The sequence below is a fragment of the Truncatella angustata genome (assembly GCF_020726525.1).
Source record: "Truncatella angustata strain MPI-SDFR-AT-0073 chromosome Unknown BKA67scaffold_8, whole genome shotgun sequence".
Taxonomy (NCBI): Eukaryota; Fungi; Ascomycota; class Sordariomycetes; order Amphisphaeriales; family Sporocadaceae; genus Truncatella; species Truncatella angustata.
The window spans coordinates 1,941,116-1,968,489 of NW_025763388.1; the positions used below are offsets into that span (position 1 = coordinate 1,941,116).

The 27,374-nt window shown below is 49.6% G+C and overlaps 11 protein-coding genes across 11 annotated transcripts; 3 read left to right on the plus strand and 8 right to left on the minus strand.

The window, feature by feature from the left end:
- Positions 1-137: 137 nt before the first annotated feature.
- Positions 138-1,253, plus strand: BKA67DRAFT_594740 (uncharacterized protein; the record flags this gene model as incomplete). Its single annotated transcript, XM_046105084.1, has 2 exons — positions 138-193; positions 338-1,253. The coding sequence occupies 2 exons, from the start codon at positions 138-140 to the stop codon at positions 1,251-1,253; spliced, it is 972 nt and encodes a 323-aa protein (XP_045954423.1).
- Positions 1,254-1,543: 290 nt separating this feature from the next.
- BKA67DRAFT_594741 (alkylated DNA repair protein AlkB) lies at positions 1,544-2,645 on the minus strand (the record flags this gene model as incomplete). The annotated part of the gene is made up of 2 exons (XM_046105085.1): positions 1,544-2,313; positions 2,369-2,645. The coding sequence occupies 2 exons, from the start codon at positions 2,643-2,645 to the stop codon at positions 1,544-1,546; spliced, it is 1,047 nt and encodes a 348-aa protein (XP_045954424.1).
- Positions 2,646-3,894: 1,249 nt separating this feature from the next.
- Positions 3,895-4,988, plus strand: BKA67DRAFT_594742 (cell division control protein 2; the record flags this gene model as incomplete). Its single annotated transcript, XM_046105086.1, has 2 exons — positions 3,895-3,931; positions 4,069-4,988. 2 exons carry the CDS (start codon positions 3,895-3,897, stop codon positions 4,986-4,988), a joined length of 957 nt encoding a protein of 318 aa, XP_045954425.1.
- Positions 4,989-6,172: 1,184 nt separating this feature from the next.
- On the minus strand, positions 6,173-7,777 carry BKA67DRAFT_594743 (uncharacterized protein; the record flags this gene model as incomplete). The annotated part of the gene is made up of 1 exon (XM_046105087.1): positions 6,173-7,777. One exon carries the CDS (start codon positions 7,775-7,777, stop codon positions 6,173-6,175), a length of 1,605 nt encoding a protein of 534 aa, XP_045954426.1.
- A 1,500-nt stretch (positions 7,778-9,277) lies between these two features.
- On the minus strand, positions 9,278-11,424 carry BKA67DRAFT_524120 (uncharacterized protein; the record flags this gene model as incomplete). The annotated part of the gene is made up of 4 exons (XM_046098541.1): positions 9,278-9,605; positions 9,656-10,426; positions 10,475-10,628; positions 10,803-11,424. The coding sequence occupies 4 exons, from the start codon at positions 11,422-11,424 to the stop codon at positions 9,278-9,280; spliced, it is 1,875 nt and encodes a 624-aa protein (XP_045954427.1).
- Positions 11,425-13,943: 2,519 nt separating this feature from the next.
- On the minus strand, positions 13,944-15,287 carry BKA67DRAFT_594745 (SRP40, C-terminal domain-containing protein; the record flags this gene model as incomplete). The annotated part of the gene is made up of 1 exon (XM_046105088.1): positions 13,944-15,287. The coding sequence occupies one exon, from the start codon at positions 15,285-15,287 to the stop codon at positions 13,944-13,946; it is 1,344 nt and encodes a 447-aa protein (XP_045954428.1).
- A 1,437-nt stretch (positions 15,288-16,724) lies between these two features.
- On the plus strand, positions 16,725-17,584 carry BKA67DRAFT_662659 (uncharacterized protein; the record flags this gene model as incomplete). Its single annotated transcript, XM_046108048.1, has 2 exons — positions 16,725-17,350; positions 17,413-17,584. The coding sequence occupies 2 exons, from the start codon at positions 16,725-16,727 to the stop codon at positions 17,582-17,584; spliced, it is 798 nt and encodes a 265-aa protein (XP_045954429.1).
- Positions 17,585-17,999: 415 nt separating this feature from the next.
- On the minus strand, positions 18,000-20,288 carry BKA67DRAFT_578892 (peroxisomal biogenesis factor 11). The gene is made up of 2 exons (XM_046103730.1): positions 20,051-20,288; positions 18,000-19,080 (listed from the first exon to the last, which is right to left on the minus strand). Exons 1-2 carry the CDS (start codon positions 20,097-20,099, stop codon positions 18,191-18,193), a joined length of 939 nt encoding a protein of 312 aa, XP_045954430.1. The 5' UTR covers positions 20,100-20,288; the 3' UTR covers positions 18,000-18,190.
- A 33-nt stretch (positions 20,289-20,321) lies between these two features.
- BKA67DRAFT_610716 (major facilitator superfamily domain-containing protein) lies at positions 20,322-22,480 on the minus strand. The gene is made up of 2 exons (XM_046105389.1): positions 21,766-22,480; positions 20,322-21,711 (listed from the first exon to the last, which is right to left on the minus strand). Exons 1-2 carry the CDS (start codon positions 22,113-22,115, stop codon positions 20,622-20,624), a joined length of 1,440 nt encoding a protein of 479 aa, XP_045954431.1. The 5' UTR covers positions 22,116-22,480; the 3' UTR covers positions 20,322-20,621.
- Positions 22,481-23,394: 914 nt separating this feature from the next.
- Positions 23,395-25,116, minus strand: BKA67DRAFT_694886 (uncharacterized protein). The gene is made up of 4 exons (XM_046109285.1): positions 24,834-25,116; positions 24,505-24,773; positions 23,943-24,450; positions 23,395-23,888 (listed from the first exon to the last, which is right to left on the minus strand). Exons 1-4 carry the CDS (start codon positions 25,012-25,014, stop codon positions 23,494-23,496), a joined length of 1,353 nt encoding a protein of 450 aa, XP_045954432.1. The 5' UTR covers positions 25,015-25,116; the 3' UTR covers positions 23,395-23,493.
- Positions 25,117-25,609: 493 nt separating this feature from the next.
- On the minus strand, positions 25,610-26,395 carry BKA67DRAFT_662663 (phosphoglycerate mutase; the record flags this gene model as incomplete). Its single annotated transcript, XM_046108049.1, has 1 exon — positions 25,610-26,395. The coding sequence occupies one exon, from the start codon at positions 26,393-26,395 to the stop codon at positions 25,610-25,612; it is 786 nt and encodes a 261-aa protein (XP_045954433.1).
- Between the last annotated feature and the right edge of the window lie 979 nt (positions 26,396-27,374).

Consider the following 27,374-nt stretch of genomic DNA (forward strand, 5'->3'; position numbering starts at 1 on the left):
GAGCGAGGCGGAGCCGCATTCACCGAAGAATAAAACCAGCAGGTTCGCGCCGCCAAGAATGCGACCACGTTTTGATTTGGCTTCATGTAACCGCTGGTGGTGATTCTATACATTCGTTCTTTTCTTTCAAATTCAAAATGATGTCCTTTAGTCGAGTGCTGGCTCTGGCAGCCGCTTCAAGCCTTTCCTTCTCGTCTGTTTCGAGCGCCCGTTGTACTAAGCGTCAATCTTCAACCTCGAGCGCTGCGGTAGTTGTGCCCACTTCTGCCGTTCTAGCCACCTCTGTAGCAGCTGTGGCTTCATCTGCGACCAAGGCCGCTTCAGTTGTAGTGTCAAGTTCGGTTGCTTCCGCTTCAACGGCGATACTCTCATCATCGAGCGTGGCAGCTTCAAAGTCAAGCAGTGCATCAGCTGCTGCATCTACTCTCGCTTCAGAAGCTACGGCAGGTAGTGATGGAACGAAATACATGGTCGTTTTCGGTGACTCGTATTCGTCTACCGGCTTCTGGATTACTAGCGGCTACCCGGCCTCTGGCAACCCTATGGGCAATGGCGGTTCGACCACAACTGGAGGCTTGAACTGGGCCGGCTTTGTGACCGAAACCTACAATACCACGGAGATCTTGACCTACGACTTCGCTGTTTACGGCGCGACGGTTGACACCGATCTGGTTCGCGGCTCTACCCCAGATGTCAAGGACCAGGTCGGCTATTTCAATGAATACCTTGCTTCCAAGCCTTCCTACGCACCTTGGACATCCGATGACCTGCTCGTGGCAGTCTGGATCGGCATCAACGATGTTGGCAACCCCTTCTGGGATGGCACCGCATCGCCCATAGACTCAATTATGGACGAGTACTTTGATCTCCTGCAAAACCTGACCGACACTGGTGTCACAAACTTCGTCCTGCTGACAGTCCCACCCTTCAACAATGCACCCAGCTTTATCGACCAGGGTGAGTCGTCGCTGAACAACTTGGTGTCCAACATTACCGCATACAACGACGCCTTGAGCAGCCGTCTTGACACGTTCAAGACTACCAACACCGATGTGACAGCTCAGGTCTTCGACACTACCGCGTCATTTACGACGGCTTTGAACGATCCCACAACATATGGAGCTACTGACGCCACTTGCTCAAACTCGGACGGCACAACCTGTCTGTGGTATGATGGATACCACGCAGGCCAGGCTATCCACAAGCTGGTCGCAGAGGCTTTTGTCAAAGCTTTGACAGGATCATTCTTCTAGGCGATATTTAACCTTGATTGTATATACATGATAATTGCTCTTGTCATGGACAAGCTGTACATAGTGGATGCCATCTGAATAAAGTTGTTGCATGCCGTCGTTGTCTGCGTAGATTGAGCGTTTGTTCCTCGAAACTAGAGGGTTGAGACACAGATGAAAGACTGGCTACCTGCATAGACAATACCAGTCTCTGGCCGTCCGGTATGGCATGGTAATGGCATCATGATCTTGTGGTGATTTGAAGGATGTCTGGAGTCACCAAGCCACCCAAGGGATGTCCTATCATCACTCTATTCCTTCATTTGTCTGACGTTGAGGTTGATGCGCTTGTTTTGCATCCAACCCTTCCACTGCTCGTACTTCCCGTCTTCGGCAGGCCAATCGGCAAGGAAATCCGGACAAGTTCCTTTCAGCACTTTAGGAACACCGTGCCAGGCATAGCGAGACTCTTCTGTCATGACAATGGCGTCACCAGACTTCAAACGAAGCAACAAGTAAGGCTTTTGGGAGCTGTCCTTATCGGGATTGGCAATGCGCTCAGCGTAATCGTTTGGTGCGATCATGAATAGGGCATCACAACCAATGCTTAAGCTGACCAGTGGTTTGTTGGCCTTCTCGCTCACATCTCGGTGCATCATCATGGTGTCTCCCGTCTTGTAAAAGTTGACAATGGCTGCTTGTGCTTGTGTCTCGGGGAACAGTGTCTCGAGAAATTTGGCAATATCAGGCGGGAATTGTAGAGACCTCTGCTCGGGGTATACCCGGTTGGTCCAGTCATACTGACCACCCAAGGTTACCCAACTGAGTTTCTTGTCCAAGACTTGTTTAATGGTAAGAGGCTTGTGTACACTTGGATCTTTTGGGGTGAATGTGGTGGGTGAGTCTGGGGCCAGAGAGAAGAATGAACGGTCTGCGCCAGATTCTCCTTGTATGTATGGGAGCTCATAATGAAGATGGAGGTTTGTTTGGTGTGCCGGATTGCTGAGATCCCGATGAATCATGCGGGATAGAAGTGCCTTTTGAGTGCTGGGCGGCATGAGGGAGGGCACGATGAGTAGACCTGGGATTGGATTAGCTTGTGATTTGGATACTTTACATGTAGCATATGTGCACACCGGGTAGTAGTGGATGGAAATAGACTGGTGCATCTTGTACTACTTGATTGGGATCCCAATGGGGGCCCTCGACTTGCTGAAATGCTGATGCCAACTTGTCAGCTGGTATAACACCTGACTGTTGCAGTTCTGCGGCCTTGTCGGGGGTATGAAAATCGTCAACATCTGGATGGTCCACGAAACCGCTATGGTCGGTCCTGTAATAAGATTTCCAGGTGGCTCTCAGTTCATCGGAAGGCTGCTCATGCGCGTCCAGTTCTTGAAGATCGACGGCCATCTTGACTCTTTGTGCCGGGCGGAAAAATGGAGGCAGAAGGAATTGAATGACCAGAACACGCCTCTGTTCCAAAGCTTAAAGCTGGCACAAAGGGTGTGGGGGGCAAGGTTCACATGCAAGTCCCCTGAAAGTATAGAAACTCAGTCAATACCCCAGACTAAGGTTAAGTTGACAATATGTCAAATCCCGAGACAAGGCAAATGCAACCTACTGTAGATTCCAGGATGCAGGCAGAGCCGGTGGCATATGGATGGCGGGGTAAAATCTTATCAACTTCACCACTATCGGCGCTATCTGCCTGGTGCAGTACTATTCCGTATCGATAAGCTCTGACCTAAGGGTGCGTACTGGCACGGATCCGCATGTGGCATACATACACACATGCATACAGATCCGCGCACACACACAGAGACAGATTTACGTGCCGTGGTACTGCAGCAGGGTACTGCAGTATGGACCCCTACTAGGTGCCACAGACGCGGTACCCTTGAAGAGAATAAGCCAAGCCACATTCAAAGGTCGCGTTGCCTCCTGCCCGTCCCGCGATTTTGTTTTGTTGATTCCAGGCCAAACAACCGCCAGTGGAACTGAACTATTTTAGGACAGCACAAAGCATAACGTCCACCATTGGCGTGCTGTGTTATGTTATGTTGTGTTGTGCCGTGTTGTGCTAAGTTATTTGCTAACCTAAGTACTAACATCAGATGGAAACACCTCCAGCTCATGCTCACCTCCACAACAGAACAGGACATGACAATTCTCTTTGCACTGACTTGACCTTGTTCACACCCATACCCAGACCCATACCCATACCCATACTCATACCCATACTCATACCCATACTCATACGTACCCAATACCTGGTCAACGCCGATCGACAATCGGACAATTTCAAAAAGGCAATTCGAACAACATCAAATGACGGCTCGCTTCTAGTTTCTGCGCAACGCTTCTCTCATCCAGTCTGCGCCTTTCCCTTCCTTTCACCTTTTACCATCTATCCACTTACTTGCTTCCCTTCACCGACCGAGGAGCGACTTTCGATTTTTGTTGACCCCTCGTCCCCTCTCTCCCATTCTGCATCAGATCAGATCAGATCTCATCGACAACCCGCAGACCACCCCACCTCCGCCTCCCATCCGCAGCCAGACAGGGTCCACGGTACCTTGCCTCAAAATACACACTCCTTCGACCACCAATCTCTGTCCTTGGACACCATATATAGCCCGAGCCGCATACACGTGCCATCATGGACAACTACCAGAAGCTGGAAAAGATTGGCGAAGGTAAGCAACTATGTCGAAACGTGACCATTCCCCCGATCCTTCATTGCGCTGCTTCTCGTGAGCCATGCCATGATACCGCTGCCCATCTCGCTCTAATTGCCATTGCTACCGCTGTATTCTAAATCAATCCAACACAGGCACATACGGTGTTGTCTACAAGGCTCGCGACCTTGCTAATCATGGGCGCATCGTCGCTCTCAAGAAGATTCGTCTCGAGGCGGAGGATGAAGGTGTCCCCAGTACCGCCATCCGTGAGATCTCCCTTCTCAAAGAGATGCGCGACCCCAACATTGTGAAGCTCTTCAACATCGTCCATGCTGACGGCCACAAACTCTACCTCGTCTTCGAATTCCTCGACCTCGATCTGAAGAAATACATGGAGGCGCTGCCCGTCAGCGACGGTGGACGCGGCAAGGCCTTGCCTGAAGGCTCGAGTGAATCTTTGGGGCGCCTGGGACTGGGAGATGCCATGGTCAAGAAGTTCATGTGGCAGCTCTGCTCCGGCATCCGCTACTGCCACAGCCACCGTATCCTGCATCGCGACCTGAAGCCCCAAAACTTGCTTATCGACCGCGACGGCAACCTCAAGCTCGCTGATTTCGGTCTTGCACGCGCCTTTGGTGTCCCGCTGCGAACCTACACCCACGAAGTCGTCACGCTCTGGTACCGCGCCCCGGAAATCCTGCTGGGTGGCCGCCAATACTCCACCGGCGTCGACATGTGGTCCGTCGGCACAATCTTTGCCGAAATGTGCACGAGGAAGCCTCTTTTCCCCGGCGACTCGGAAATCGATCAGATCTTCAAGACTTTCCGCCTTCTGGGAACCCCCACCGAAGAGGTCTGGCCCGGTGTCACCTCATATCCCGACTTCAAAGCTACCTTCCCCAAGTGGAACCGCGACTACTCACAAACTCTTTGCTCCAACCTCGACGACGATGGTCTGGCTCTGCTAGAAAGATTGCTCGAGTATGATCCCGCCGGTCGTATCTCGGCCAAGCAGACCTGTAACCATCCTTATTTCGAGGGCTCGAGGCATACTCACCCCAACGGTTACTGATGAAGTATCCCCTCGAGACGGAAGAGGGGCCTCCACATGCCCCCAGCATCCTTCTCGGCTTTCAGGATACCGGACGAATGATAGACGTCATGGTGTAGCAATATACCCTGCTGACACAGCATACTTCTGTTACCCCATTTTCTTGCCGGCGAGCCTTTTTCGGCGGCTTCGTATTACTTGATTGATGAACTGGTAGAAGGCGTTGAGGGAAGGGAAACATGGCATTTTTCGCGCGGGGGGAGCATGAGAGGCATGTTTTGAGGCCGACTTGCATGATAGACGCGGTAGCTACTCGCAGCTACCCAAGAGGCCCACGGGCTTGTGTTGAATTCGAGCCGTGCACAAGTAACTCTCGGTGTCGGGTCTTGATGACTTCCACCAAGGGGCTCGCCGAGGCTTGTTTCGGACTCCAGAGTCTGTCTTGATCTGCCACGGATAGTCGTATTACGAATGTGGTGTGCTTACGCCTGACATAATGCAGGTAGAGAATTTGAGTTGCTTGTTTCTGCCATCTGAAGTCCCCGAGTTTTCTTTTCCTTGCCTTTCTTTCTTTCTTTGACAACACGTTACAGCTTTGTCAATGCCCTGCGATGCATCCTTGGTAGACATGGAGCCAGATACCTGCGATGCATCCTTGGTAGACATGGAGCCAGATACCTGTCTCACTCCTTCTCTACGATATTGGGTCTCCTGTCGACCAACAAAAGATGGCAATGTCATGTCAGTCCAGATCTCTAGGGCCGGGCGTCAGGGGCATCAGACGCCAGCATTTGCTAGTCACTACTACTCAAAAGCATTTTCGGTCTCGAGATGATAATCTTGTTCATCAGCCCTACGCGTAGAGCTGCTCTAACTCTATGAAAAGTTGTCATTATCTTGCCCTGCGCTAGTTAGATCGAAACATTTCCAGCCAAATGTCCCCGTGCAAAATTTTGTTAATAAAGATTTTCAGGTCCCCCGAGCCCTATGATGGATCATGCATGCCAGCCAGATAAATGCGGGACAGAAAAGAAAAGAAAAAGAAACCGGGTATATACACAAAGATATCTACAGGTCTGGTGACATAACCAACCATCACCAAGTATACCAGGCACGCTGCGCTTCGCTCTCAAAAAATTTCAAGTCGTAATCTGTCGTTGGTGCCTGTGAACGTTTATTCAAATGAGTAGGGACTTCCAAGACGCCTAGAAAGCGCCAGGCTCCCTCTTGGTATCGCTCACTTGCACCATCTGAGCCGGGACGGCCTGCTCAGCGGGATCAAGCTTGGCCTCCCTGTCGGCAGGACTCTTCTTCAGCTTCTCCAGCTGGATCTCGGAATCGGTCATCTTCATGAGCTCGTCCTTCCTCGCAATGGAAGGCCACGATCGGTTGCCGGCTTCTGCGGCCTGTTCGGCTTCAATAAGCCACTGTTTCCACTGCGGCGTAGACGGCGCGGCGCCCGAACGCTCGACCCAGCCCGTTCGCTTCGTCTCCCGGATGCACCACCACAGGGTGCGGGTGAAGCTCTTGACACCTTCGCGCGGGTCGTTTTCGTCAGTGGTCTTGTGGGCGTCCTTGGCATCCTTGGGCGTGATGTCCTCAATGTTGTACCTGCTCAAATCCCAGAAATACTTCTTGGGTAGCAGGCCCAAGATCCAGTACATGCCGTTCAGGCTGATATATGCACAGCCAATGAACAGCTGTGACTTCCACTTGCAGTTACCAAGGAGAATCACGCTGGCCATGAGTGTGAATGTGCCAAGACCCATCAAGACTTTGTACCATTGTCCGTTGACGCGGTATTCGCACTCCTCAGTTCCAGTGTAAAGTTCACGAGCCACGTTGTCCGTACATTTAATGATTAAGAAGGCGCCTTCACGAGTACGAATAGCAACGTCGCCGTCGGGAACTATGTTGGTATGGCTCCTCTTCATGAGAATGGGCCGCCACCACGAGGCAGCACCGACGATAGAACTAGCCAGTGAGATCAGGACGAGCGACAGGATGGCAGTACCATCTTGATCCGTGGCCGAGAACCCAATAATGATGAATGTGAGAAGCATCGAGAAGACAGAAAGAACATGTATGGGAGACCAGAGGGCGGCGGGTACTGCTGGACGTTTATTGGTGGTAGCAAGCGTCGGGTTGTTTATGTAGTCTGTCATACGATCCTTCACTGTCTGCCTGCGTTTGATGCCCGGGACCGGAGCTTGAGCCTCAGGGTCACCATTGTTGTGAAAGCTAACGCCGGTTCTTCTGGAGACTCCGTTAGCAGTTGAGTCACTTCCACTACCGGGAGGGCCAGGGATTCTATTGGTCTTGACGGCAGGCCGGCCTTCAGAGTCGTTGGTGTTGGTCCTCTTGCCAAAAAGTCTACCGAGCTTGTTCCCATCAGTGGTTGGAGACATAGGTACCTCGAAGTCACCAGCTTCGTTCTGGTCTTTGTGGGATATCTTCAGCACTTTGAAGCCGAAGGGACTGAATTCATCGAGGGGATGCAGGATGTTGGCGAAGAAGCCAACTGATTCGAGCGAAACACCGCTATATATACCAGTGAGCTTGGCAGCCGTCTCGGGCATCCGCGATGGGCGAGTACCCTTGAGTAGAGCTTGTGGTGCAGGTATAATTCGTGGTAGGAGACACAGCATGCTGGCAGTGATTGCTTGAGAATGGTCGGCAATCGAGGACTCGCCGATGACAGCAAGCAATGTCACGACATCAAGACGCCAGCCATAAGGGCCACCGGCTTCCTGCTCATCGGAGGAGAACCAGTGTAAAGCGCCGGGATGTAGGTTGGAGTCATCAGCCATTGAAGAAGCCGAAACCGTTGAATCGACTCGTACCCGGGGAATTGGTAAAGTTTGTCTAGTCTAGGGATTGGGTTGGGGAGGATCAGGGAATGCGGGTAGGGTTAATGTTGCTTTCTTGGTTCCAACTTTTAAGCCTTACCCCGTCGAATAATGGGCCTATGAAACGCTGGGTCGAGTCTGCGTTGGGGGTGGAGAACAAAGGGTCTTTGAGCAGAGAGCAAAGCGGCAAGCGACAATGAGGTCTGAGAAGTGAGTCAGAATGCTCAAAGGTGGTCAGAGATTGTGTACATTGACTCGAAGTGCAGTGAAGTCGACCTCGACGGGAGAATTTCAAGGAGAAGAACGCAAGAACGTTTTGTTTCGAGGCTGAGAGAAGCGAGGCCCCTGGTTGCAATTCCTGGAGCAAGAGAACAGGGGTGGCTTGGGCATTAGGTTAGGGTGCCATCCAGCTGCTCTAAGCCTAATTGATCCTGGAACAAGCATTTATTTTCCTTCTTCTGCAAGTACTATGTAACGCCAAAGGATCAACTAGTCCCAGGGCAGAATTTGGGGGCAGAATTTAGCTTTTACATAGTACATGGGATGATCCATAGCGGGCTCTCAGGCATTGTAGTGGAGGCTTGGAGGACGAGTTCACGAGGGTGCGGATACTCGCTGCAAGCCTTCGCTGCCAAGCGCGGCTCAGACCCTTTCATGCATTTTCGACTTCTGAATTGTTGCTAAGTGGTCTAAGATGTTGCGGTCAGCCGCCGCAGAATCATGTGGCCTTCCGCAAGGGACCACTTCTAGTCGATTTCTTGCGAAAAGGCTGTGCCAATCCATGGGCTGACTATGTATGACCGTGACGTCGGGGCTGGGCCCCTCGGGCGCTAAAACCAACAGTGTCATATCTACGGTTAGACCCGCGGGTACGTGGGCAGGCAAGTCAGGCCTCTCAATGAACTAATCGCCCCGACACAACGCAATCGGTGTCCTGCGAAGATCTCTCCAGACGCCACAGTTGTTAGATGTTTCAAGAAAGGTAGATAAACGATTGGCTCACGAACTCGAAGTTGATATCATCCGCAATGGTGTCAGTCTAAATGAGATCAACAAAGCGTTCAGCTACGTCGCTCGGGCAAGAGAATGACCCAATTGCTCTATATGCTGATTTAGTTCATCACTTGCACATGTGGCCTTTCGCCTCGACTCGTGAAAGCAAAGATGAAGTGAAATGGATTGTCTGCTGAATCGTGAGGAAAGCTCAACGGGGATCCTAATCAATGAATGCCTCGCTTCCAAGCACATGGTTGCCCATTTCGTGACTTCCTGAACGCCGTCTACAGCCATAACAAGAACTAAACTCTAGCACGCAGTCATTCCATCGTGACACGTTAGTTTGAACATGTGAAGTCTCACTTGGCTGTTGTCATAGATAGACCCGGTTCCACAGATCCTGTTGTCCAAATATTACATATGTCTGAACGTGCTGCCCATCATGAAAAATGAGGTACTCCCATCTCAACGCTTGAACGCTGAGCTCCATGAATCCTGGATATCTGTTGCTCTCGCTTCCCATGACTTGACTTGGCTGGCGAATCTCTGTAATACTTCAGGACGCTCCTCTCTCTTCGCTGGTTGCTCGATTGCTTGAATTCCCTCAAGCGACTTATTGATTTGCTCGATGAAGTCGTTCCAAAGCGGTTCCCACACACTCCTGAGTCGTGCGAGTTCTTGGGGAGTCAAGCTAGCATGATCAATACTCCATTCAACGAGTTGACGCCAGCCATGCAAGTTCATAGCCTTGCTTCCAGCCATCACTTCATAAAAATCGTGAGAAAGTGTAGATCTACCACTGTCAATCATTCATGAGTCCCCAAGACGAGATGGATTGCTTACTTGAATAGTGTTCCGTTGTCACTGTTAACAGTGCAGTGGACATCGTTGGCCAATAGGTCGTATATAGCATGGCCGTTCATCCTTGGTGTTAATCCAAGCACCTGGTTTGAAATGGGGCAGACTTCGAGACAGATGTTTCGTTTCTTGAACTCCGAGATCAGATAGGGTTTGCGGGCTAAAGCGAAGCCGTGACCGATGCGCTTGGAGTCGAGCAGCAGAGCATCCACTAAGTTACCATCAGTGTCACCACCCAATTCCAGGGTTTCGCCGCAGTGGAAGAGGAACGGGATGGTAACTCCGAGCTGTTGACATTTCCTTTTAAAGTCCTGGAATTGTGGAATAAACGCCTTTAGAGGCTTTCCCTGCGCCTCTTCACCGACCAGGTCGAAACCTGCAATGTAGTCTTTGAAACCGTCTTCGACCACAAATTTGAGACATTCATCGAGGGCGGCCTGGACTTTATCCGCTGCGAAGGAACGGGGCGTGCAGTAAATGACTTTCAAACCGCAGATCTTCGAGTTCTTATTATCGGATTTGTATTTCTGAAATTGATCCACGATTTTCTGCATTGTCTGCTTGTTGTCTAGTTGCCTCGTCCCGTCATCTGTCCAGATCTGATTTGTTGTCATGAAATTCGGGCGAATTTCTGCGTATTGAATTCCATCTTCGTCAAACTCCTTAAGGCATTCCGTAGTATATTGCGTGAAAGCTGTCTCGTAGTTGAACAGCCCTTTCATCATTCTTGTTCGACCATTAAATTTCTCCCATGCCCTGGGACTGAATTAGGTTATGTTCTCAGGTTCGAGGCGTGTATCTTACCCCTCAGATGTCTGTCCAGAGTTGTGAACTTCTTGGTCGTCGAACACAAGCTTGCTAACCAACCACTCCTTCCAGGTCAAATCATAAGTGCTAACTGTCAGGAGTCTCAATAGATGGGCGTCCGTAGAGTCGTTTTCGTTAATATGAACCAAACCTCTCTTTGCGCCGTACACCTTGTCCCACTGTTCCCTGAATGTCCTGTATTTCATCCAGGACAGACGTTGACCTGCTACTACCTGATGGTAGCCTTCATGGAGTAAATCGCACTCCTCCGGTTCCGGCGTTGGCGATCTTGAGCTTTTTACTGATGTGATGCCCATTTTTTCACGATCTCCCTTTACTACCTCTGGTGCTTTCATGAGGAACTGAACTTCGCATGTATTGAGATTTTCCACACTTGTTAGTGGTTTGTCGCTAGAGATGTACATCTGCTCCATTTTCTCGGCAATGTCGAGAAGAGCATTGGGGAGAAGAGTAGAGTTAAAGTGGACATGAAGATGTGCACCTTTGGGCATCCTTTGCGCCACCTTGAACAGTACCGTACGATCAATCAGGTCCAGATTTGTCAGGAAATGATCCCCAGAGAAACGAGGATGTATTTGGCCATGATAGCCTTCAAGTCCGGGATTTTCTGAGTAGAAGACAATCTCGTCATTATGCCTAGCGATCTCCAGCAGATGCCTGGCCTGGCGCTCGGACTGACTGGACTTTTGAGTGAGTGTGTAATCAAATGCCAGTTGTTGTCCGCGCCGTTCAATCTCTGCACGATCACTGAAATACTCTGGTTCGAGCTCTTCTGGACTTGATATGCTCTTTTGGTCGTCCTTGATGTCGGTGTTTCGCTTGTTATAGATCAGTGGCGCCACAGCGTCAAGAGCATCTAGCCTGGTGCTGACGTTCTTGCTGTACCGGCCAACGACCAGAGCCTCTGTTGCTTTCGAAGTGTCCATCCTGCGTCCCAGGGGATGTGAGATGAATTTCTGAAGTTTCGATGGCGACCCATTAATCTCTTTTTCAAGCGGATGATGGGAGTCTAAATCCTTATCAGGCTTGCTACAAGATGTCCCCATGAGCGCATGCGGCGGAATGCGCAACAACTGTGGACAATGAGTGAAACTACGTGTGGGCTGGTTGGTATGCGGGATTGATGGAGCTTATTTAGCGGGACACTATTTGCAAGCGCTTCTTCTGTGAGTACGAACGAGTAGTGGAAACTAGCAAATATCTCTCTCGCCTGCGCGAACTGTATTGAGCTGTTGGTATATGCGTAAGATGAGATGAAGCTGGAGCAATTGGCGAGGCTGTGTCAACTTGGTGTTTTTACCAGATGAATAGGCTGGTCGCATCCTGCCCGCTGTTGTCTTGGGGGGCTGAAGAGTGCCAAGGTGCCCGGGGGCCGGGGTCAGGGCCAAGTCAAAGTACCCACGAAAGCGCTAAACCCCTTGCTGACCCCACTACCAGCAGGTCGTAGAACTCTTTGCTATTGGTTTCTATCTTTCAACCCCAGTCAACTGGAATAACTTACTCCAAAGCTATATGTAGAAGACATGTGCCAAATAATTGTGTCCGTTTTCGTCGCTCTGTGCTCATTCCTCATGTGAGATAGCTCCACTCGCTGGTAACCAGAAACTCGTCGCAACTGATCCGACATCTGGTTTCAGAGGACCGGTCCGATGATTTGATCATAGCTGGAGCCATCATCTGTGTGGCCACAGGTATTTCTGCCGGATGATGACCCAAGTGGCTGACGTGTGCCCAAAAACCGGCATCATCCGTCCATGTCACGGGGCTGCTTACACATGAGGCAGCATTAACGTATATGGATCTTGACACTGCCAGCTATGCCTTGCCATGAACAATTCTGACGTTGGTCGCTGGTCCCGATCCCATAGTGACACCAGCGTCTTACAGGGGATGCTGGTTGTCTAATTACGATCTGACAATTCACATGTTATACAGAGCAGCTTCACCTGGGATGCCACCATGTCGGTCATTTGTATTTACAGGTTGGTGTACTCCATGGCCACGATCTGAGCTGCACTGCTGGAAGACATGGCTAACCCTGTTACCAGACCATCGGGTTTGGCATCTTCATGCAAGGGACACTACATAAGCATGGCTTTCGGGTCCCACATATCCAGATGCTTAGCCCTGCTCTGCTGTTAGTATGTTCTACTGTACAGTATGAAGCTATGAGAAATAACCGCAAATGTAGGTGGTACCGAAAGCGCTGCAACTATTCAAAAATTTTGACTAATCATGAATCACAAGTGCTTGCTCGCAGATGATACGGGGCAGCCTCAAATATTTACACACCATCTCTCTCTAGTGTTACCTTACGCCCGACGGACACTCGTTTCTCGACTGATCAATCGAATATGATCTTAAGTTCTCGATCGAAGCAACTACGCTTTAGCGAACCCATGTCTCAATCGTTGCATTGTTTTCGAGTGGTCATATCGTGGCACTCACTACCTATCTCGCCAGTCCACCATGACAAGGATCAATAACTGCGAATGACTGGAGCAACTCATCCCGATCTTGACTTCCAGCAACGAGATGTGCAATATACACTTTCTCATTGCATGCCTCAAAATTCAACCTTCGGTGAGCCTGGCCCACCAAGTGTCTCTCTAGACTCTGTTTAGAGACTGATAAGTGGAACCGTACAGAGGCGCAGCTGGAGCTATGTATCGTCAAAACTCTTGCATGGTAAGACTAGTCGACTTACCGAGTCGTTTGCAAATTGACCTCATGATGGATGCGATTTATGTAAAAACACCGAGAACCGGACTTTTTAGGCTGCACTCGAGGTCCAACTCCCCAAGATTCATAGCTTACTGATACCTGTACATTTAGAGACCGAGGGATCGCTGATACCAACCAATATGGAATAAGCAGCGTTCATACAATCTCGCATTGTGTTCGCCAGCGTTGACGAACTATGAACAACGCAAAATCATCAAGGGGATCAGATCAAAACTTAATATCATATGCTACACATCCTAGTGTACCTACGCTACTCTATATTTGTATGAAAGGTTGAGCTCATGAGAGCCGCCTACATGACTTTATGTATGTATCCATATCTAGGCTGGTATCAAACTCCGTTTCCACAAGGACACCCTCTGTAACGCCAACCAAATAGTAAATCATGATACCTCGGCTGGCCAGTACAATATTGAACAAGGTACAACCAGTCCATTCATTCGAAGCGGAGAAACTTGGGACTCTGGCTCTTGCTAGTGAGACCCGTGCGACCAGTTGGTGCGTTTGGTGGCTTCTGGCCCTGAGGCTTACTACCAGAAGCCGGTGAAGTCTTGACAGCGGGGGACTGCTTGAGAATCGACCTTGTTGGACTAGCAGGGGCCGCAGAAACACTTGGAGAATTGGCAGGCGAGTTCTTGATTGGGACCGTAGGTGGAGTTCCCTGCTTCAATGCATCATCAGAAGCATTCTTCGACGACCTCTAGTCCTCGAACTTGAAACTCTGGTTTCTGCCGATATCCAGGGGGCCACCGCGGAAAGCGCCCCGCTTCTTCTTGTTCTTCTCCTTGGTAAAGCCCTTGCCTCGGGTCACAATGAGGTCCTCATGAGCTCTTTGACCATAACCGTCCGCAATGTATTCGTTCGTGGAAAGTCGGGGGTCGACGTAAACATCCTTCTTGATTCGAGAAAAGGGCTCGTTCTGTGGTCGCTTGCCACCCTTGCCCCGGTTGTTCTGCTTGAACTCTGTTGGATCAGGAGGAAGAGGGGCAGACTCAATTGCCGGTGAGGTCTTGTCGAGAGTAGCAGATGTATCAGATCCAGTACCAGTCATGGCTTGATCATTCGCTCCCTTGTTGATCTTCTCGTCGTCGGAATCAGAGTCAGAGTCGCTGCTGGAGGACGAATCGGAGTCGGGAAGAGGAACCTTGGCTGCTACCTCATCTTCAGACTCTGAGTCGGAGTCGGAGCTAGAGTCAGAATCAGAATCCGAGGACGAATCCGAGGACGAATCTGAGCTTTCCTTGGTAGTCTTGGTGGTTTTCTTGTGAGACTTGGCAGGAGCTTCATCATCGGATGAATCAGAGCTAGAGTCAGAATCGGACGAAGAAGAAGAACAAGAATCGCTGTCAGATTTGCTTGCAGCGGCAGTCTTGGCCTTCTTGGCCTTGGGCTTCTTAGCCTTGGGCTTCTCATCCTCAGAGCTGGAGGAGCTCGAGTCCGAATCAGAGTCGGACTCGGAGGAAGACGAAGAACTGTCGCTGTCAGACTCGGCCTTGCGCTTTCGTGAGTTGGCTACAGCAGTGGTAGACGCGGGGGCCTCGGCGGCCTCATCTTCACTGTCGCTGTCGCTGTCGCTGTCGGAGCTGGAGCTGGAGCTAGAGCTCGAGCTCGAGCTTGAGGAAGAGTCGCTGTCATCCTCAACAGCGGGAGCATCCGCCATATCGACATCGTCGCTGTCGCTGTCGCTGTCGCTGTCAGAGCTAGATTCGCTGTCGCTGCTGACCTTGGTGACTTCCTGTTTGATGACCAAGGGGGTACCGTCCTTGGTGGAGAAGGTCTCCCAAGTCTGGAAAACACTGACGAGGGAGTGATGCCCCTTCTTTTCCTTCTTGGCCTTCTTGTCGACCTGGGACTTCCATCCCTTGTCGGCGCGGTGCTTCTTGAACTCGCGGTGAGCATTGTCGAAGCCCTGATCGGAAAGGAAGTTCTCGACAAGGTCCATGAGCTGGGCAGAAGGAACATCAGAAGTGTTTATTGCGGCGTTGGAGGCACCAGCTACAGGAGCCGAGCTCTTCTTGGTGATCTTGTTGTCCTTCTTAGCCATTGCGGAAGAATTGCTTGTAGTGGGAGCAGATGAGTTATTGGAGAAGAGCCACTCTGGAGGTCCAGCAGTGGTGTCAGTGGAGGTCGTTCTGGCGACTCCAGGCATGAGCAGGATATGAAGAAGAAAGAGATGCCCGTGTTGGACACTTGAATGGGGGGGGAATATCAACCCAGAATTGTTTGTCGCAACGGCAAGAACCCGATCAACGGTTGCGCTGCCAGAGGAAAAAAATTGTGGATTGCGACTGCCCGGGAACTTTTCTGCCCGCTATTGCTCACCGCCTTCGGCAACGGGCATAGCGTAGTGGCATGGCCAGCAGGGATCTCCCAGCCCGCCGATGCTGTGGAATATGGAGTATGGAATAATCATGCGCCCATGTTGATCATATTGGTGGCCCTGTACGTTAGTATTTATGGGTATAGCTGCAGTCTTGTGACATTGGACACCCGAATTATTCCATTTGTCATCCTCATCAAATTACCATCGTACAACAAAACACGATTGGGGGATGCATCAGAACTAGTCTAGCTCCCTCGTTCAGACCTCGAAGATAGTTAGTTACCAAGCAACGATCTTGTCGACAGCGGCCTATAACCAACGGACAGTCTTATGTTTCAATCGTATTGTCAACGATTGGATCTAATCCTTTGACTGGGCAGTGTGTCTTTATTTTCATATGTACCGATCACATCACCGAGGTCCCGTCATGCTCACTCTGATTCAAATCCTTCCCAGCCTGCCAGCGTACCCACGCAGGCCACGGCCTGTCAGTCGTGAGCTACAATGCGAGATCCCTACCCGCGTCGACGATTGAGTATCCACAATCGCGGTGTAAAATGGTGATGCCTGAGAATGCTTAGCATCCTGCCACTAATCCCCGTCCACTCTTATGCAGCGGCTCGAGGAAAGCTGATCAGAACATGGCTTTGATACGACGCATTGAGCGTAAAGGCGTCTTCACACCGGCACTGCAATGTTCTAAATGTGGCCGCTTCTTCTGGTGGGGATGAAATGGGATGCTTTGCCAACATGCCGTGTTGCCGCCCGGCTTAGATGTCCAATACATGGGCCGCCAATCCCTCGGCACAACCTTTACGGCTTTATAGCCCGTTGCCAGGCTGGACATCTTTCCTGGACCAATAGCGGTCATTTTGTTCAAACCTTTCTGACCCGCCATCTTGGCGCATCAGATCATCCTCCAGGCACCAGCATTCGACTTCTACAGCCCACTCAAAGGCCCAGGTTTGTACACAAACATCAAATAGTGCCATAGACTGGTATTACAAGCATATGCTTCCTAATACATATCGTACTACATTTCTTGTAGATTAGAATTTGTCTTAAATAGGACTTCAGCCGGCTGGAAATATACTCGATCTGCTATCTTATACGACTTTCCTTGCTTTAGCCTTGATATTCGGAGTTAACACCGCCACCATGGACTCCAGAAATTCCTCAGTTGATGAGACTCGTCCACTCAACCCTGACGGCGAACAGCACCACCTCGGCCAAGAAAGCCCTCGACCATTGAGTCCCAGTGTTGTTCAGCCTCCACTGACACCACCAGCATACGAATACCTGGCTGATGGTGGCAGACGAGAGATAGGCATCCGTCTAACTTCCATCCTGAGGCTCTTGACCATCAGTTTGACCTTGGCCAACATTATTCTGCAAATCTCCTCAGCACCCCGTGGCGGTCTGTGGGTGTTCCTGGTCGTCTGGGATTTCTTCATCATCACCTGGTACCCGCTCGCCCTTCTCGTTGAAGTCATGAGCACACTACCTCCCATCACTATCTTCGTTGGGAACTGGACGTTCCAATACTCTGGTTCCAGGCGCGACAGTGAATGTGGTGACGCCGTTCATGACATCACGCCAAAGCGCAAGAGAGGAGCCACCGACATCCTTCGCAACCTCACCGACGTGATCCTGGCCGTAGTCCTCTTTAGCTGCTCCACCGCCAGCATAACCGAACTTAGTGGTCATCGCCTGTCATGGTACAACGGCTACAGCAGGATATTCAGTAATGGAACTCCCATTGCCATCCTCCACTTCTTCGTCTTGTAAGCCATTCCAGCTGATACTCTATACTTGACGGTCTGTGCTAATGGTGATCTTTTGCCAGTGCTTTCATGCTCACCATGCTTATGGTCCGACTACTTCAGACACGTACTGGTGCCTCTGTGTTGCTGAAGCTCGCCCTGACCCGTGACAATGAGCTGTACAAGTACCGCATTCAGTTGCCCAGAGATGAGCCCAGTCAGAAGAGCAAGAATTCAGTCCCCATCTATGCTTAGGCACCTTTCAGTTAAGCAAACTCCATTCATCATTCGGCATTGGCAACTTCATAAGAATTATGCATGATGACCACTGAGGAACCTCGGAGCCTTCGGGGAGAGCTTCATCTTAAAGGCCAATCTTTACTGGACCAAGCTTTGCTCTAATTCGAAATACTTAAGCATCGATCGTGGAATCCACTAGATATACATATAGCATGGGAAGATGGCGGCAAGGGGGTATGCTCAGCGGAACCTTTTTGTTTTATGTTAACGCGACCTATTGGTGGAGGGGCGTTGGAGTGCAGAGGGATATGGGTGGCCACATCGAGATGATCTCCACCTCGCATTTCTTATAGACAATCGTCTGACACGCTCATTACTAGAATTGGCTTATAACCAGGGATCAACAGAGTAGTAGTTGGCACTAGGATGCAAATGCGATTCGGTATCGCTATAGATCACCTCCTAGCGCCATGGATATTTTAAGCTCTGAATCTATGCTTCTATCGTTCGGCTTCTACGTAGGCTTTCTAGTCTTGTAAAAAGAAATACTCCATCATGTCTATCGTGTATACAAAATCCCGGTTTCTTTGCAGTGTGTTTCCAACTTATTCTCTCAAATAATCACTGGGTGGCAGCAACTTCCCGCCCGCATCTCTCCCAGACATCCAACCCTGTTAATATCGTCGTAATGAACATGGCTATACCCACCACTCCCTGGTCAGCCTCAATCCAACCCACCACGGTTCCAGGCAACACGATATCAAGCGCATTTGCGACGATACTCCTACCCAAGCCGTGTAACTTGGCCTTTACCTCTCGCACCCACAGTACCCTTTTCTTCCTAGAATCTTTGACAAGACCTCTAAGCCGCTGCTGTTCCTTCTTGACGTCAAACTCCTCTGCCACGTTCTTCTCCTCAGGAATAGATTCCGCTTTTGATTTTTCATCCTCATCGACCTTTGCGCTCTGTGTCACATCGCCACTCGCAGGCACAGGTGTATACGCCAATGTCTTCAACACTTTTAACAAACCGGAAAGCACCCCGCAGACCAGAGCAAAGAGCCAGAAACGCTGGGCCTCGACTATGATGACGCGTTCCCACTCATGTGTCCATAGGCGCAGGCCCTCGACCTGTAGTGCGTCAATCATGGTGCTAGTCTCAAGAAGAAGGTACATTCCGTTGAATGTGCGACCTAGAACGTCTATGTACACTTCCAGGTGGACCCATAGCGGTCGTTTCGGAGAATTTGATGAGGCTAGTGACGGATTGATGGTAACGTAAAGCTTCTGTGCCGAGTTGAAAGAATCCAGGAAACGAAAAACGCGAAAGAAACGCCGGGCCAGACCGAGGCGTTGGCGTATGTCCGCAAGGATTATGTAAGATTGAGAGTATGATTTGGTCGTAGTGGTGCTCTTGTCTAGCAAGGAGAGGAAGAGGCTGAGTAGAACTGGATATGATGAAAGTATCTGGGCCAGAGATTGAAAGAGACGAAATGTGCGTTCAAGGCCAACTATGACAGCGGTCAGTCAAGTATGATGTATTGAATTCGACAAGAACAATGGTTTGGAGAGAATAACCTGACCTGGATTCAAACCAATGCTGTTAACATAGTGATGCGTCAGATCATAAGCGTCAACCCAGATACTTGTCAAGGCTATCGGCCAAAAGTTATGTTGCAAGGAATACAAGACGGCTGTGGTGGCCATGAGACATGGAGGGGGGGGGGGGGGGGGGGGGGGGGGATAAATAGATCTCAGTAAGAGCAGTTTCTTTCGGCCTTGAATGGATGGCCGGTTTGTAAGAACAGCCGGTCTGCTCGTCCATCCAACCGGCCAATATTTTGACATTCCGTCGGTTGTATGTTCGAACATTGTCTGTTTCTCTTTTTATTTGATTTTTTTTCTTTCTTCTTCTTCTTCTTCCTCTTCTTCTTCTTCTTCCTCTTCTTCTTTTTCTTCTCTCCAGTGTTGACTCTCCATCTTCGTCATCTGCCCAGCAAATTTTGGTGCGGGATGAGATGGTTAATGGGTTGTAATAGCATCTACTTGCTCGTTCATCCACTCCATGATTGTGCCTGAATTCTAACGGTGATGTGTTTAAGCTGCACTTACCACACGTGCCCTTCTTTTGTTGGTGGGACTCCCACTCGAGTTCTCCCAGCCCATACCGTCCTGCGCATCTGCACTACTCCGATTGCGATTGCTCTCATCCCATTGCCGCACTCTTCTGTGCACTGAACATAGGAAAAAGGACAAGCAGCGATAAGCTGGACAGCCGATGGCCGTTCCTAAACTCACGATGCCCTTTTTTCACTCCAGCAGACAATCATGCACCACTTCACAAACTTGAACCGCACAAGCGACAACTCAAACAGCAACTCAAACAGCGTACAAAGAACTTACGAAAAAGGCAAGGGAAAGGGCAATTGGACGAATGATGTAAAAGCAAATCAGGGATGCACAAGTAAAGTCGTGTCTCACCGGAATCAGTTGTAAACCTGATGAACTGATCAAAGGTCTGGGACGACATGATGCCACGGCTTGGGGACCGGAAAAAAGAAGAAGAAAAGAGAAAGACAAGAAAAATGCTTGAATATAGTTATTCGTTTGTACAGTTTTGCACCATAGAGTCAAGGTCGAAGGGGTACCAGCTAACAGCAAAGATATTCACTGGGTCGCTACGTCGATTGCTCAGACAGGAAGAGTTGATGATTTTGCGAAAGTCGCGGTCAGAACAAGCCAATGAAATTACCCAAGCGCTAATTCGTGGCTATTAAGTGCTATTTGGTACCCACAATTACATATGTACTGACTCCACTAATTTCAGTGCGGCTCCAATACGTGGTCATGAAAATGACAACTTCCGAGTCAAGGTGGATTTTTAACATATGCCTGTTACCGACATATGTAGAAAATGGGACTCTTGGTGTGTATCTCTTCGGTTATATGTACCGAAGCGAAGGAGGTAGAAGAACAATCACTCAGCAATCCAAAGGCTGCATAGAAATGTTTGATTTCTCGATCGAAGAATAAAAACAAAGGTCGTCTGAAATTACTCTGCTCTTTTCCGTGGCGTTGGGATACAGTACCAGCACAAGATCATGACTGCAAATAGACCAATCGCAATAGGATGGAGCACAAAAGTCCCGACAACCTGGGCCAATATTCCAGTTGTGAATGGAGCAATAGCACCTCCCGAACTCCCGAATGCACTGATCACAGCCAGTCCACTTGCTTGCTCCTTTTTGGACAAATTTCTGGTGAAAACCACGGCGGCAGCGGGGTATATTGGGCCTAGGAGCAGGCCGACAATGGCCACAGCAACTGCGTCTCCGACGACGTTCGGTACAAGCCAAACAAGGAGTTCAAAGATAGCAGAGCCGACGACGAGCCCGTAAACGAATCTTTTCTCGCCAATCCGAGGCCCCAGAGGCGAAAGGAAGAACCGCCCTAGAGTGATGCCTGCCCAAAAACCAGATGTGACATAACCGACTCGGGATGGTTCCCCATTTCTTGAAGCTATTAAAAACGAAATGACCCAGCCTGATATTGAAACTTCTGCGCCTTGGTAAGCAAATATGAACATGGCCCCGACGAGGACAACTCTGGTCTTGAAAGCCAATAACATAGCGGACAGCTGTTGAGCTCCAGCTGGGGAGGTTTCTGCGGCTGTTTGCGGGATATAAGTCTCTTGTTCATACTTCCAAAATGTCAAGATAGTGAATGCCATGTTAAGAGCTGCAACACCCATAGTTACTAGGTAGAATCGGCTCCAAAGCACGCCGTTAGAAACCATGCTTGTCGCAATCAACGGGCCAACGATGCCGCCTACGCCATACATGCCGTGCACAAAGCCTAGAGCAGTGGCTGCTTCTTTGTGATTGGCAAGCCAGACATTATAGACGGCGAGGTTGGTCGCACATCCAAAGCCAACTATAAAGAAGGAGATGACAATCACAGGGATGGGCGCTGTTGCTGCGATGGGAATGTAGCCAGCGATGAAGAGCAGCTCGCCTAACCCAAACACTTTTGCTAGGCCTAAGCGGTTCTGTAGGCTAGCGACGCAAGGTGCTGCCATGATGAAGCCCAATGCAACGCCGACAAAGATAAGAGAGACGACGCCATACCCAATGCCATAGTGACTGCGCAAGAGTGTGTAAGATGAGGTACTCAATTTCTGAGAAGGGCCTGCTTACGTTTCCATGTAAGGAATCAAAGCGCCAGCTGCCGAGTCGTTGAGGCCGCCCAAGAATCCCATACTGCAACAAGCAGCAAGTCGAAGTTTATTACCCTTGGAGTCGAAAATGCTTGGGAGGACTTCGACGGCACCCATGTCGTCAGATAGACTTGCAGATCGACTCATTCCAAGATCAAGAGCAGTCGCTCCCGAAAATGCCATAGTTGGTCGGGAGACATTTGTGAGCTCAATAGGATCACCACCAGAGACATTAGAACGATTACGATGAACTGCCTTCTCAGGGTGGCTTGGGAGCCGACTGTTTTGTGATTCGACTTGCACCAGGCTGCCGAACAAAGCAGACTCCATTTTCGACACCGCGTTCGGGGATCTCTACAAAGGAAGGTAGCCGAAAGGATAAAACTCCACTGGAAAAGGAGGACAATTGAGGGTATCAGCAGAAACATTCCAGTATTCGAGGAGGCCGCTGCTTATTTAAGTAGCCGACGAGCTCAACTCAAACCAGTATGACACCCACGACTGAAGCCAGATTTCTAAGCCGATTCTCAATTAACATACTGGTGGAAGCAACCAATATTTTGCCGGGCTAGTTCCTTGTCTAAGTCTAGATGCCCTACGAGACGTCGGGCCCGTTAAGACAAGACAGTTCGCTTATGCGTGTTGAGCCAACACAGTGAACTGGTTTGTAAGATACAAACCATAGAAATGCAAACGAGGTTAGGAGGACCTGATAGGTGGGACGTGGTAAACTCTCCAACAAACCGGTAGGCAGTGGCCCCCTTGTCTGGTGGGGCAGGCTGTAGCTTAGCACTCCGATCGGTAATCTAGCCCTTCTCGGAGACCATACATACTGTGTAATTCGTCAAACACCGTTCAATGTGGATAGGAGCTACTTATATATGTGGCTTGTGACCTGGAAACGTTACGAATTACGGGCGCTGAAAGGAGAGAGAGTGGAAACAACCAAACTGTTCGGTCTACAATATTAAGTTGACTTGACACCTCGAGCACCGAAACTCCAACCCACAAATCAGGACTTATTCAGGCTGCAAACAATTTTCAATAGAAAGACTTCATGAAGCTCATTATCAAGATCAGAGATATCATGTTTAGTTATGAATAAATGCGACAAGTACTGTATTGATCAGGAGAACTCAAAAGAAGTGTTGGACTATATGCCGGAGATAGACATGGTGTATTCGAAAAAGACATTGATCAGTGCAGATTCGGTTACAGACGGACGACTGTCCTGTGTCTGTAACACTATATGGCTCCTAAAAAACACCGCTGTACTTCCGAAGTACAACCTGGCTCTGGTATTCTGAGCCCCGGAAAACCCAACATGAATGAACGAGGCGGCTTGGTTGTCAAGAAGAATCAGACATGTTGTGGAGGAAGGCCAGGCGCAAAGAGTTGGTGTTTGTAAAGCGAGAGTGGGTCATCATAAATATCAGAGAGAAAGATATGCAGATTAAAACCCATCTCATTCTCGGAAGATATCATGATCCTCAATCAGGAGCTTTGATTAATAGGATAGACATCAATGGCAGAGGTCACCATGCTTTCATGACATGGGACATATGGTTGCAAAGTTTCCATATGGCGCGTGATCTGAAGTGATATTTCTGTGCAGTCTTAAATTTGAACATGTTATTTTGCAGAGAGTAATGATTCAATAACCAACAAGTACTGCCAGTAATGGCACCCAAAAGTCTCAATGGTTACATCATCTATTCATTATTCTCTCATTGTCTTCTGAATAAGGTGAAACAATCTCGACTTGCCCCAAGCCGCTGGGTGGTATCCATGTCGCCCGCAAAACGGACGAATCCAAATCCTTCAGTAGACTGCAAAACGATCTTGGCCAAGACATATACTTTGCGTGGTTGGTCGGAAGTCCTTGATCAATGTTGTCGATCCAGGATAATATAACTTTCTTTCGCGTCCGCCGAAAAGCACTATGATTTGGGCGTATCACGAACTCGCCCAGCAAGAAGTCAACGAGGAAGAAATGCACGAGGAGTAATTGTGCGGTCCAGTTTTGAGGAGAGACGAACGAGGCAAACTCTTCCTCGTTCATCTGTTCAGTATGCAGGGAAAGACCTGTGAATGTCTCCCACGCTTGTACTTTATTTTAGTATGAAATTAGTTGAGAAGTTGGGTGCAAGGGCTTACCATCAGCCGACGAGATCCGTGCGATGTTAATTACGTTCTTCAATTCGGCGTGATAATTGACCTCCGTATCTCTTGTACACAGCGGCTCAAGCTGAAGCACAGAGTCCTCAAACGCGTCGAACAAGGCAATATCCTTAACCGGTTCGCCCTGTTTCTTAATCACCTTGCGCATATCAGCAGCATGACCACTAGACGTGTATGGTTTAAATGCCGGTTCGCCCTCGAGTGATGGGAGAAGGCTTCCGCCTACAATGCGACAGCCCCTCTTGATGGTGAGGAATTCAACCATCGCATCCTTCATATATAGTGTCTGCTGTGTAAGACACATTAGTGCGGCATATACTGCATTTCCTATCGCAATATCTTGAATAGGGTCACATAATCTCTCATTCACGAGACGTATCGCTATCACTCTATGATTCAGTGCTTGGGCAGAGAAGTCGGTGTTGGCGGAATTGGTAAGATGTGTCGCTGCGAGACCAAGTATTGAATGGGCCAGAAAACCATACTATTGATTCGTCAGTCCTTTGGTGTTACACTGTACCACCGGGGAAAGGCATACGCCATGCGCCACAGCTGCCGTCTCGCGCCAAACCGTTGCATGGCCAAGCGGCAATGTGGGATATGCTGTCACCATAAAATGATGAAAGAACCTCAAATCTTCCAAATGAAATATCCCTGCCGTTGAGCGTACCGGTACGGAAGGTGTTGGGCGTGCAGGTTGTTCGTTCGGGTCAGTGTACCTGCATTGATAGCCCAGCCTCTGGCACTGTAGGCAATCCGGCTTTTGTTCTGAACACTTGACTTTTCGACTCTTGCACCGATGGCATCCTGTAAAACGGCATGCTTAGACTTCATAGGTACATGCATAGACAAGGAAAGGCGATGTACCTTTTCGCGACTTGGTATGACCTTTTCGTGGTACTGTCCGCCGGCGTGGCGCAGAGGCGGTTGCAGTACCCGGTGCCAAGGAATTCTGAGTGTCACTACTGCCAGTAGCACTGCCGTTAGGAGTGCCAAGTGGCATGGAATCAATATCAATGAAGTCTAATCTACTAGTTGAACCTGCCATCCTATAACTTGGATTGTGTTGATACTTAGGTGAAGGAAAAAGAGAACACGACTGGTCCACACATGACTCAAATGTGGAGATGCCAGGCGTTTCGTGCGGCTGACTTCAAAAGTTACCTAAAGTCCTTGTCTATTAGCAGCTATCTGATTGGCAGGAAGGCTGCGTGAGTGTTAAGCCAGAGCTTGCTGAGGGCAAAAAAGCCAATTGTTCTTGAACTCTCCTTCCCCAAGTGACGGGAGCGGCCGCAGCCATCGTGTAAGTCTTAATGCCTCTTGAAACAATATACAAATGCCTGAACAATTTTGTCAAATTTCTTTTACTTTCCGAACCGCAAGAAGCCGAGTTGATATATTTATCTCAGGAGTCGAAATATATCTTAGGGTGCATGTTTGGGGTGCTAGGTGAATTACAATTTGGCATCAGGAAAACTGCGAGCAGCCTCATGAGTGCTGTCTACCTGTATCTCGGGACACGCCATCGATCTTTACAATCATAACCTATGTATGTCATGCCCAATTGCGGTTGTATCTACTCTATAGTTCGCACTTTCTGTCGCGACACTGCGCGTCCAATCGTTTAGTTACTAAAATTCTTTTTACTCCGGCTTTTCAGACGCAGCTCTCGAACGGGCTTCCATATCAGTAGCATTTTCTCCCTCGACCATCTTTTGGACCACCGAACGTGCTTCCATGTTCTCCGTCTCTGTCAGAGGAATTGCGCTTCCACGTCGCTCGCGCCAGCTGGGACGTGTCTCTTGCAGCAAAGCGTCGGGGTCTGCGCCTGTTGGGTCCTTAAACACGTACGAGCGGTACTCGGTATTAGCCCACCCAGTAGCTCCTCCTTGAGGAATGCCTTCCCAGTCGCCTGTCAAGAAATGCACGATACCTCCGTGGGTCACCAGAACGATCTGTGCGTCGTCGCCGTGCTTTTGTGCGAGTTCTCGCAATGTACGTCGGACACGTCTTGCACGTGCATCAAGTTTGGCTGGATCCGGATAGTACTTGCTGTCAGGCGACTTGTCATTCCAACCGTCCCAGGCAAGCGAGAAGTCTACCTTGTCGCCGAACTCTGCCTTGATTTTTGACAGATCGGAGCCATGATCACACGGCTGCAACGACATTTCCTGAGCGTCTGGAATGGCGATCACCTTCTTGCCCTTCTTGGCCACAGGTTCAAATGAATGCAGACAAGTGTACAACGTACGACGGAGTGGCGAGGCACACAGGTGAGTGATCTTGTCGTGGTTGGGGAAAGTATCCCGGAGATTCCTGCATTGTTCCTCACCAAAAGGCGTCAAATCTGGATCAGGAAACTTCTCGTTTTCGTGACTTAAGTTATGATATCCTTGCGCGTGGCGCACGAGATGAACAACGGGAGCCATAGTATTGGGAAGTGATTCGAAAATTCAAGAGTTTGAGTGGTTTTCTTCGAGATTGAATAGACTTTTTCTGAGTTGTGATCCTCTAAGAAGTGACTTGAATTCGTCTATAAATGAGTCGAGTTCGCTTAATGACGTAAGAGCTTTGGAAACTTCTGAGTGCTCCTGTGGTGCTTTCAAGTAGTCCACCTCATTACCTCACTGCCCAAGAGTAGTGGAATCCGCGTAAGATTTATGGAGAAGTGGGACAGTGATCCAACCCCACACATGACAGCCTCTGCTGTCACTGAGTCCAAACCTTCGAGTAAGTCAGCAAAATGACACTCAAGAGTCGCGATAACGGCCGATGAACGGAATCCTTCCGAGATTTGCTGCCTATCTGTCGAGAAGACGTCTAATTAAATGTTGTCAGCTGGACACTCGCAGAGTCCCGACCTCGGTGTCACGCTACACGCGCTCAACGGTTGCAAGCCGATTGGGTGTGGTTTGCAAGCTTTGGGTATAATCACCGAACAACAAAGGTGCTCTATCCGGGTCATTATTGATCGCACCGGCTTTTCGGAGCCGTGGATCCATACAGCTAGATACGAGCGTAGGAGGGCGACACGAAACCCGAGCTATGTCCCTTCTTCACGTGGGTGCACTACAATACTAGACCATCCGACGCAAGAACCACAATGGACTGAGGTTATAATTGACTCACGCTGCAACCCGTGGAGATTAGTGCGGGCTGGGCCGCCATCGGCTGGTTGTTACAGGGTGGTCGGTGTTTACTAACACCTTTTGCATAGCTGAAACAGCGGCAGAGACATGGAAGACTGCATTGAAGTATCAAACGTGCCTCGGAAAGAAGGAACACACAAACTTGACAGGAAATGCAGTGTGCTATCAAACGCACAAAGCATGGGCTGGTTCCATCGTGTGACTGACGAGAGCCGTGGCAGCGCGGGATCCGGGTGATTGGGAACTCTGTATATATGCA

What these genes read in the sequence shown, in the direction of transcription:
- BKA67DRAFT_578892 (XM_046103730.1), bottom strand. Translation starts at nt 20,099, where the DNA reads ATGTCGTCCCAGACCTTTGATCAGTTCATCAGGTTTACAACTGATTCC. An exon ending in CAGGTTTACAACTGATTCCG is followed by an intron (nt 19,081 to 20,050) that starts GTGAGACACGAC and finishes CCGCTGTCATAG; the next exon opens with TTGGCCTTGAACGCACATTT.
- BKA67DRAFT_610716 (XM_046105389.1), bottom strand. Translation starts at nt 22,115, where the DNA reads ATGGAGTCTGCTTTGTTCGGCAGCCTGGTGCAAGTCGAATCACAAAAC. An exon ending in TTGATTCCTTACATGGAAAC is followed by an intron (nt 21,712 to 21,765) that starts GTAAGCAGGCCC and finishes ACTCTTGCGCAG; the next exon opens with TCACTATGGCATTGGGTATG.
- BKA67DRAFT_694886 (XM_046109285.1), bottom strand. Translation starts at nt 25,014, where the DNA reads ATGGCAGGTTCAACTAGTAGATTAGACTTCATTGATATTGATTCCATG. An exon ending in TCATACCAAGTCGCGAAAAG is followed by an intron (nt 24,774 to 24,833) that starts GTACATCGCCTT and finishes GCCGTTTTACAG; the next exon opens with GATGCCATCGGTGCAAGAGT. An exon ending in CGGCAGCTGTGGCGCATGGC is followed by an intron (nt 24,451 to 24,504) that starts GTATGCCTTTCC and finishes ACGAATCAATAG; the next exon opens with TATGGTTTTCTGGCCCATTC.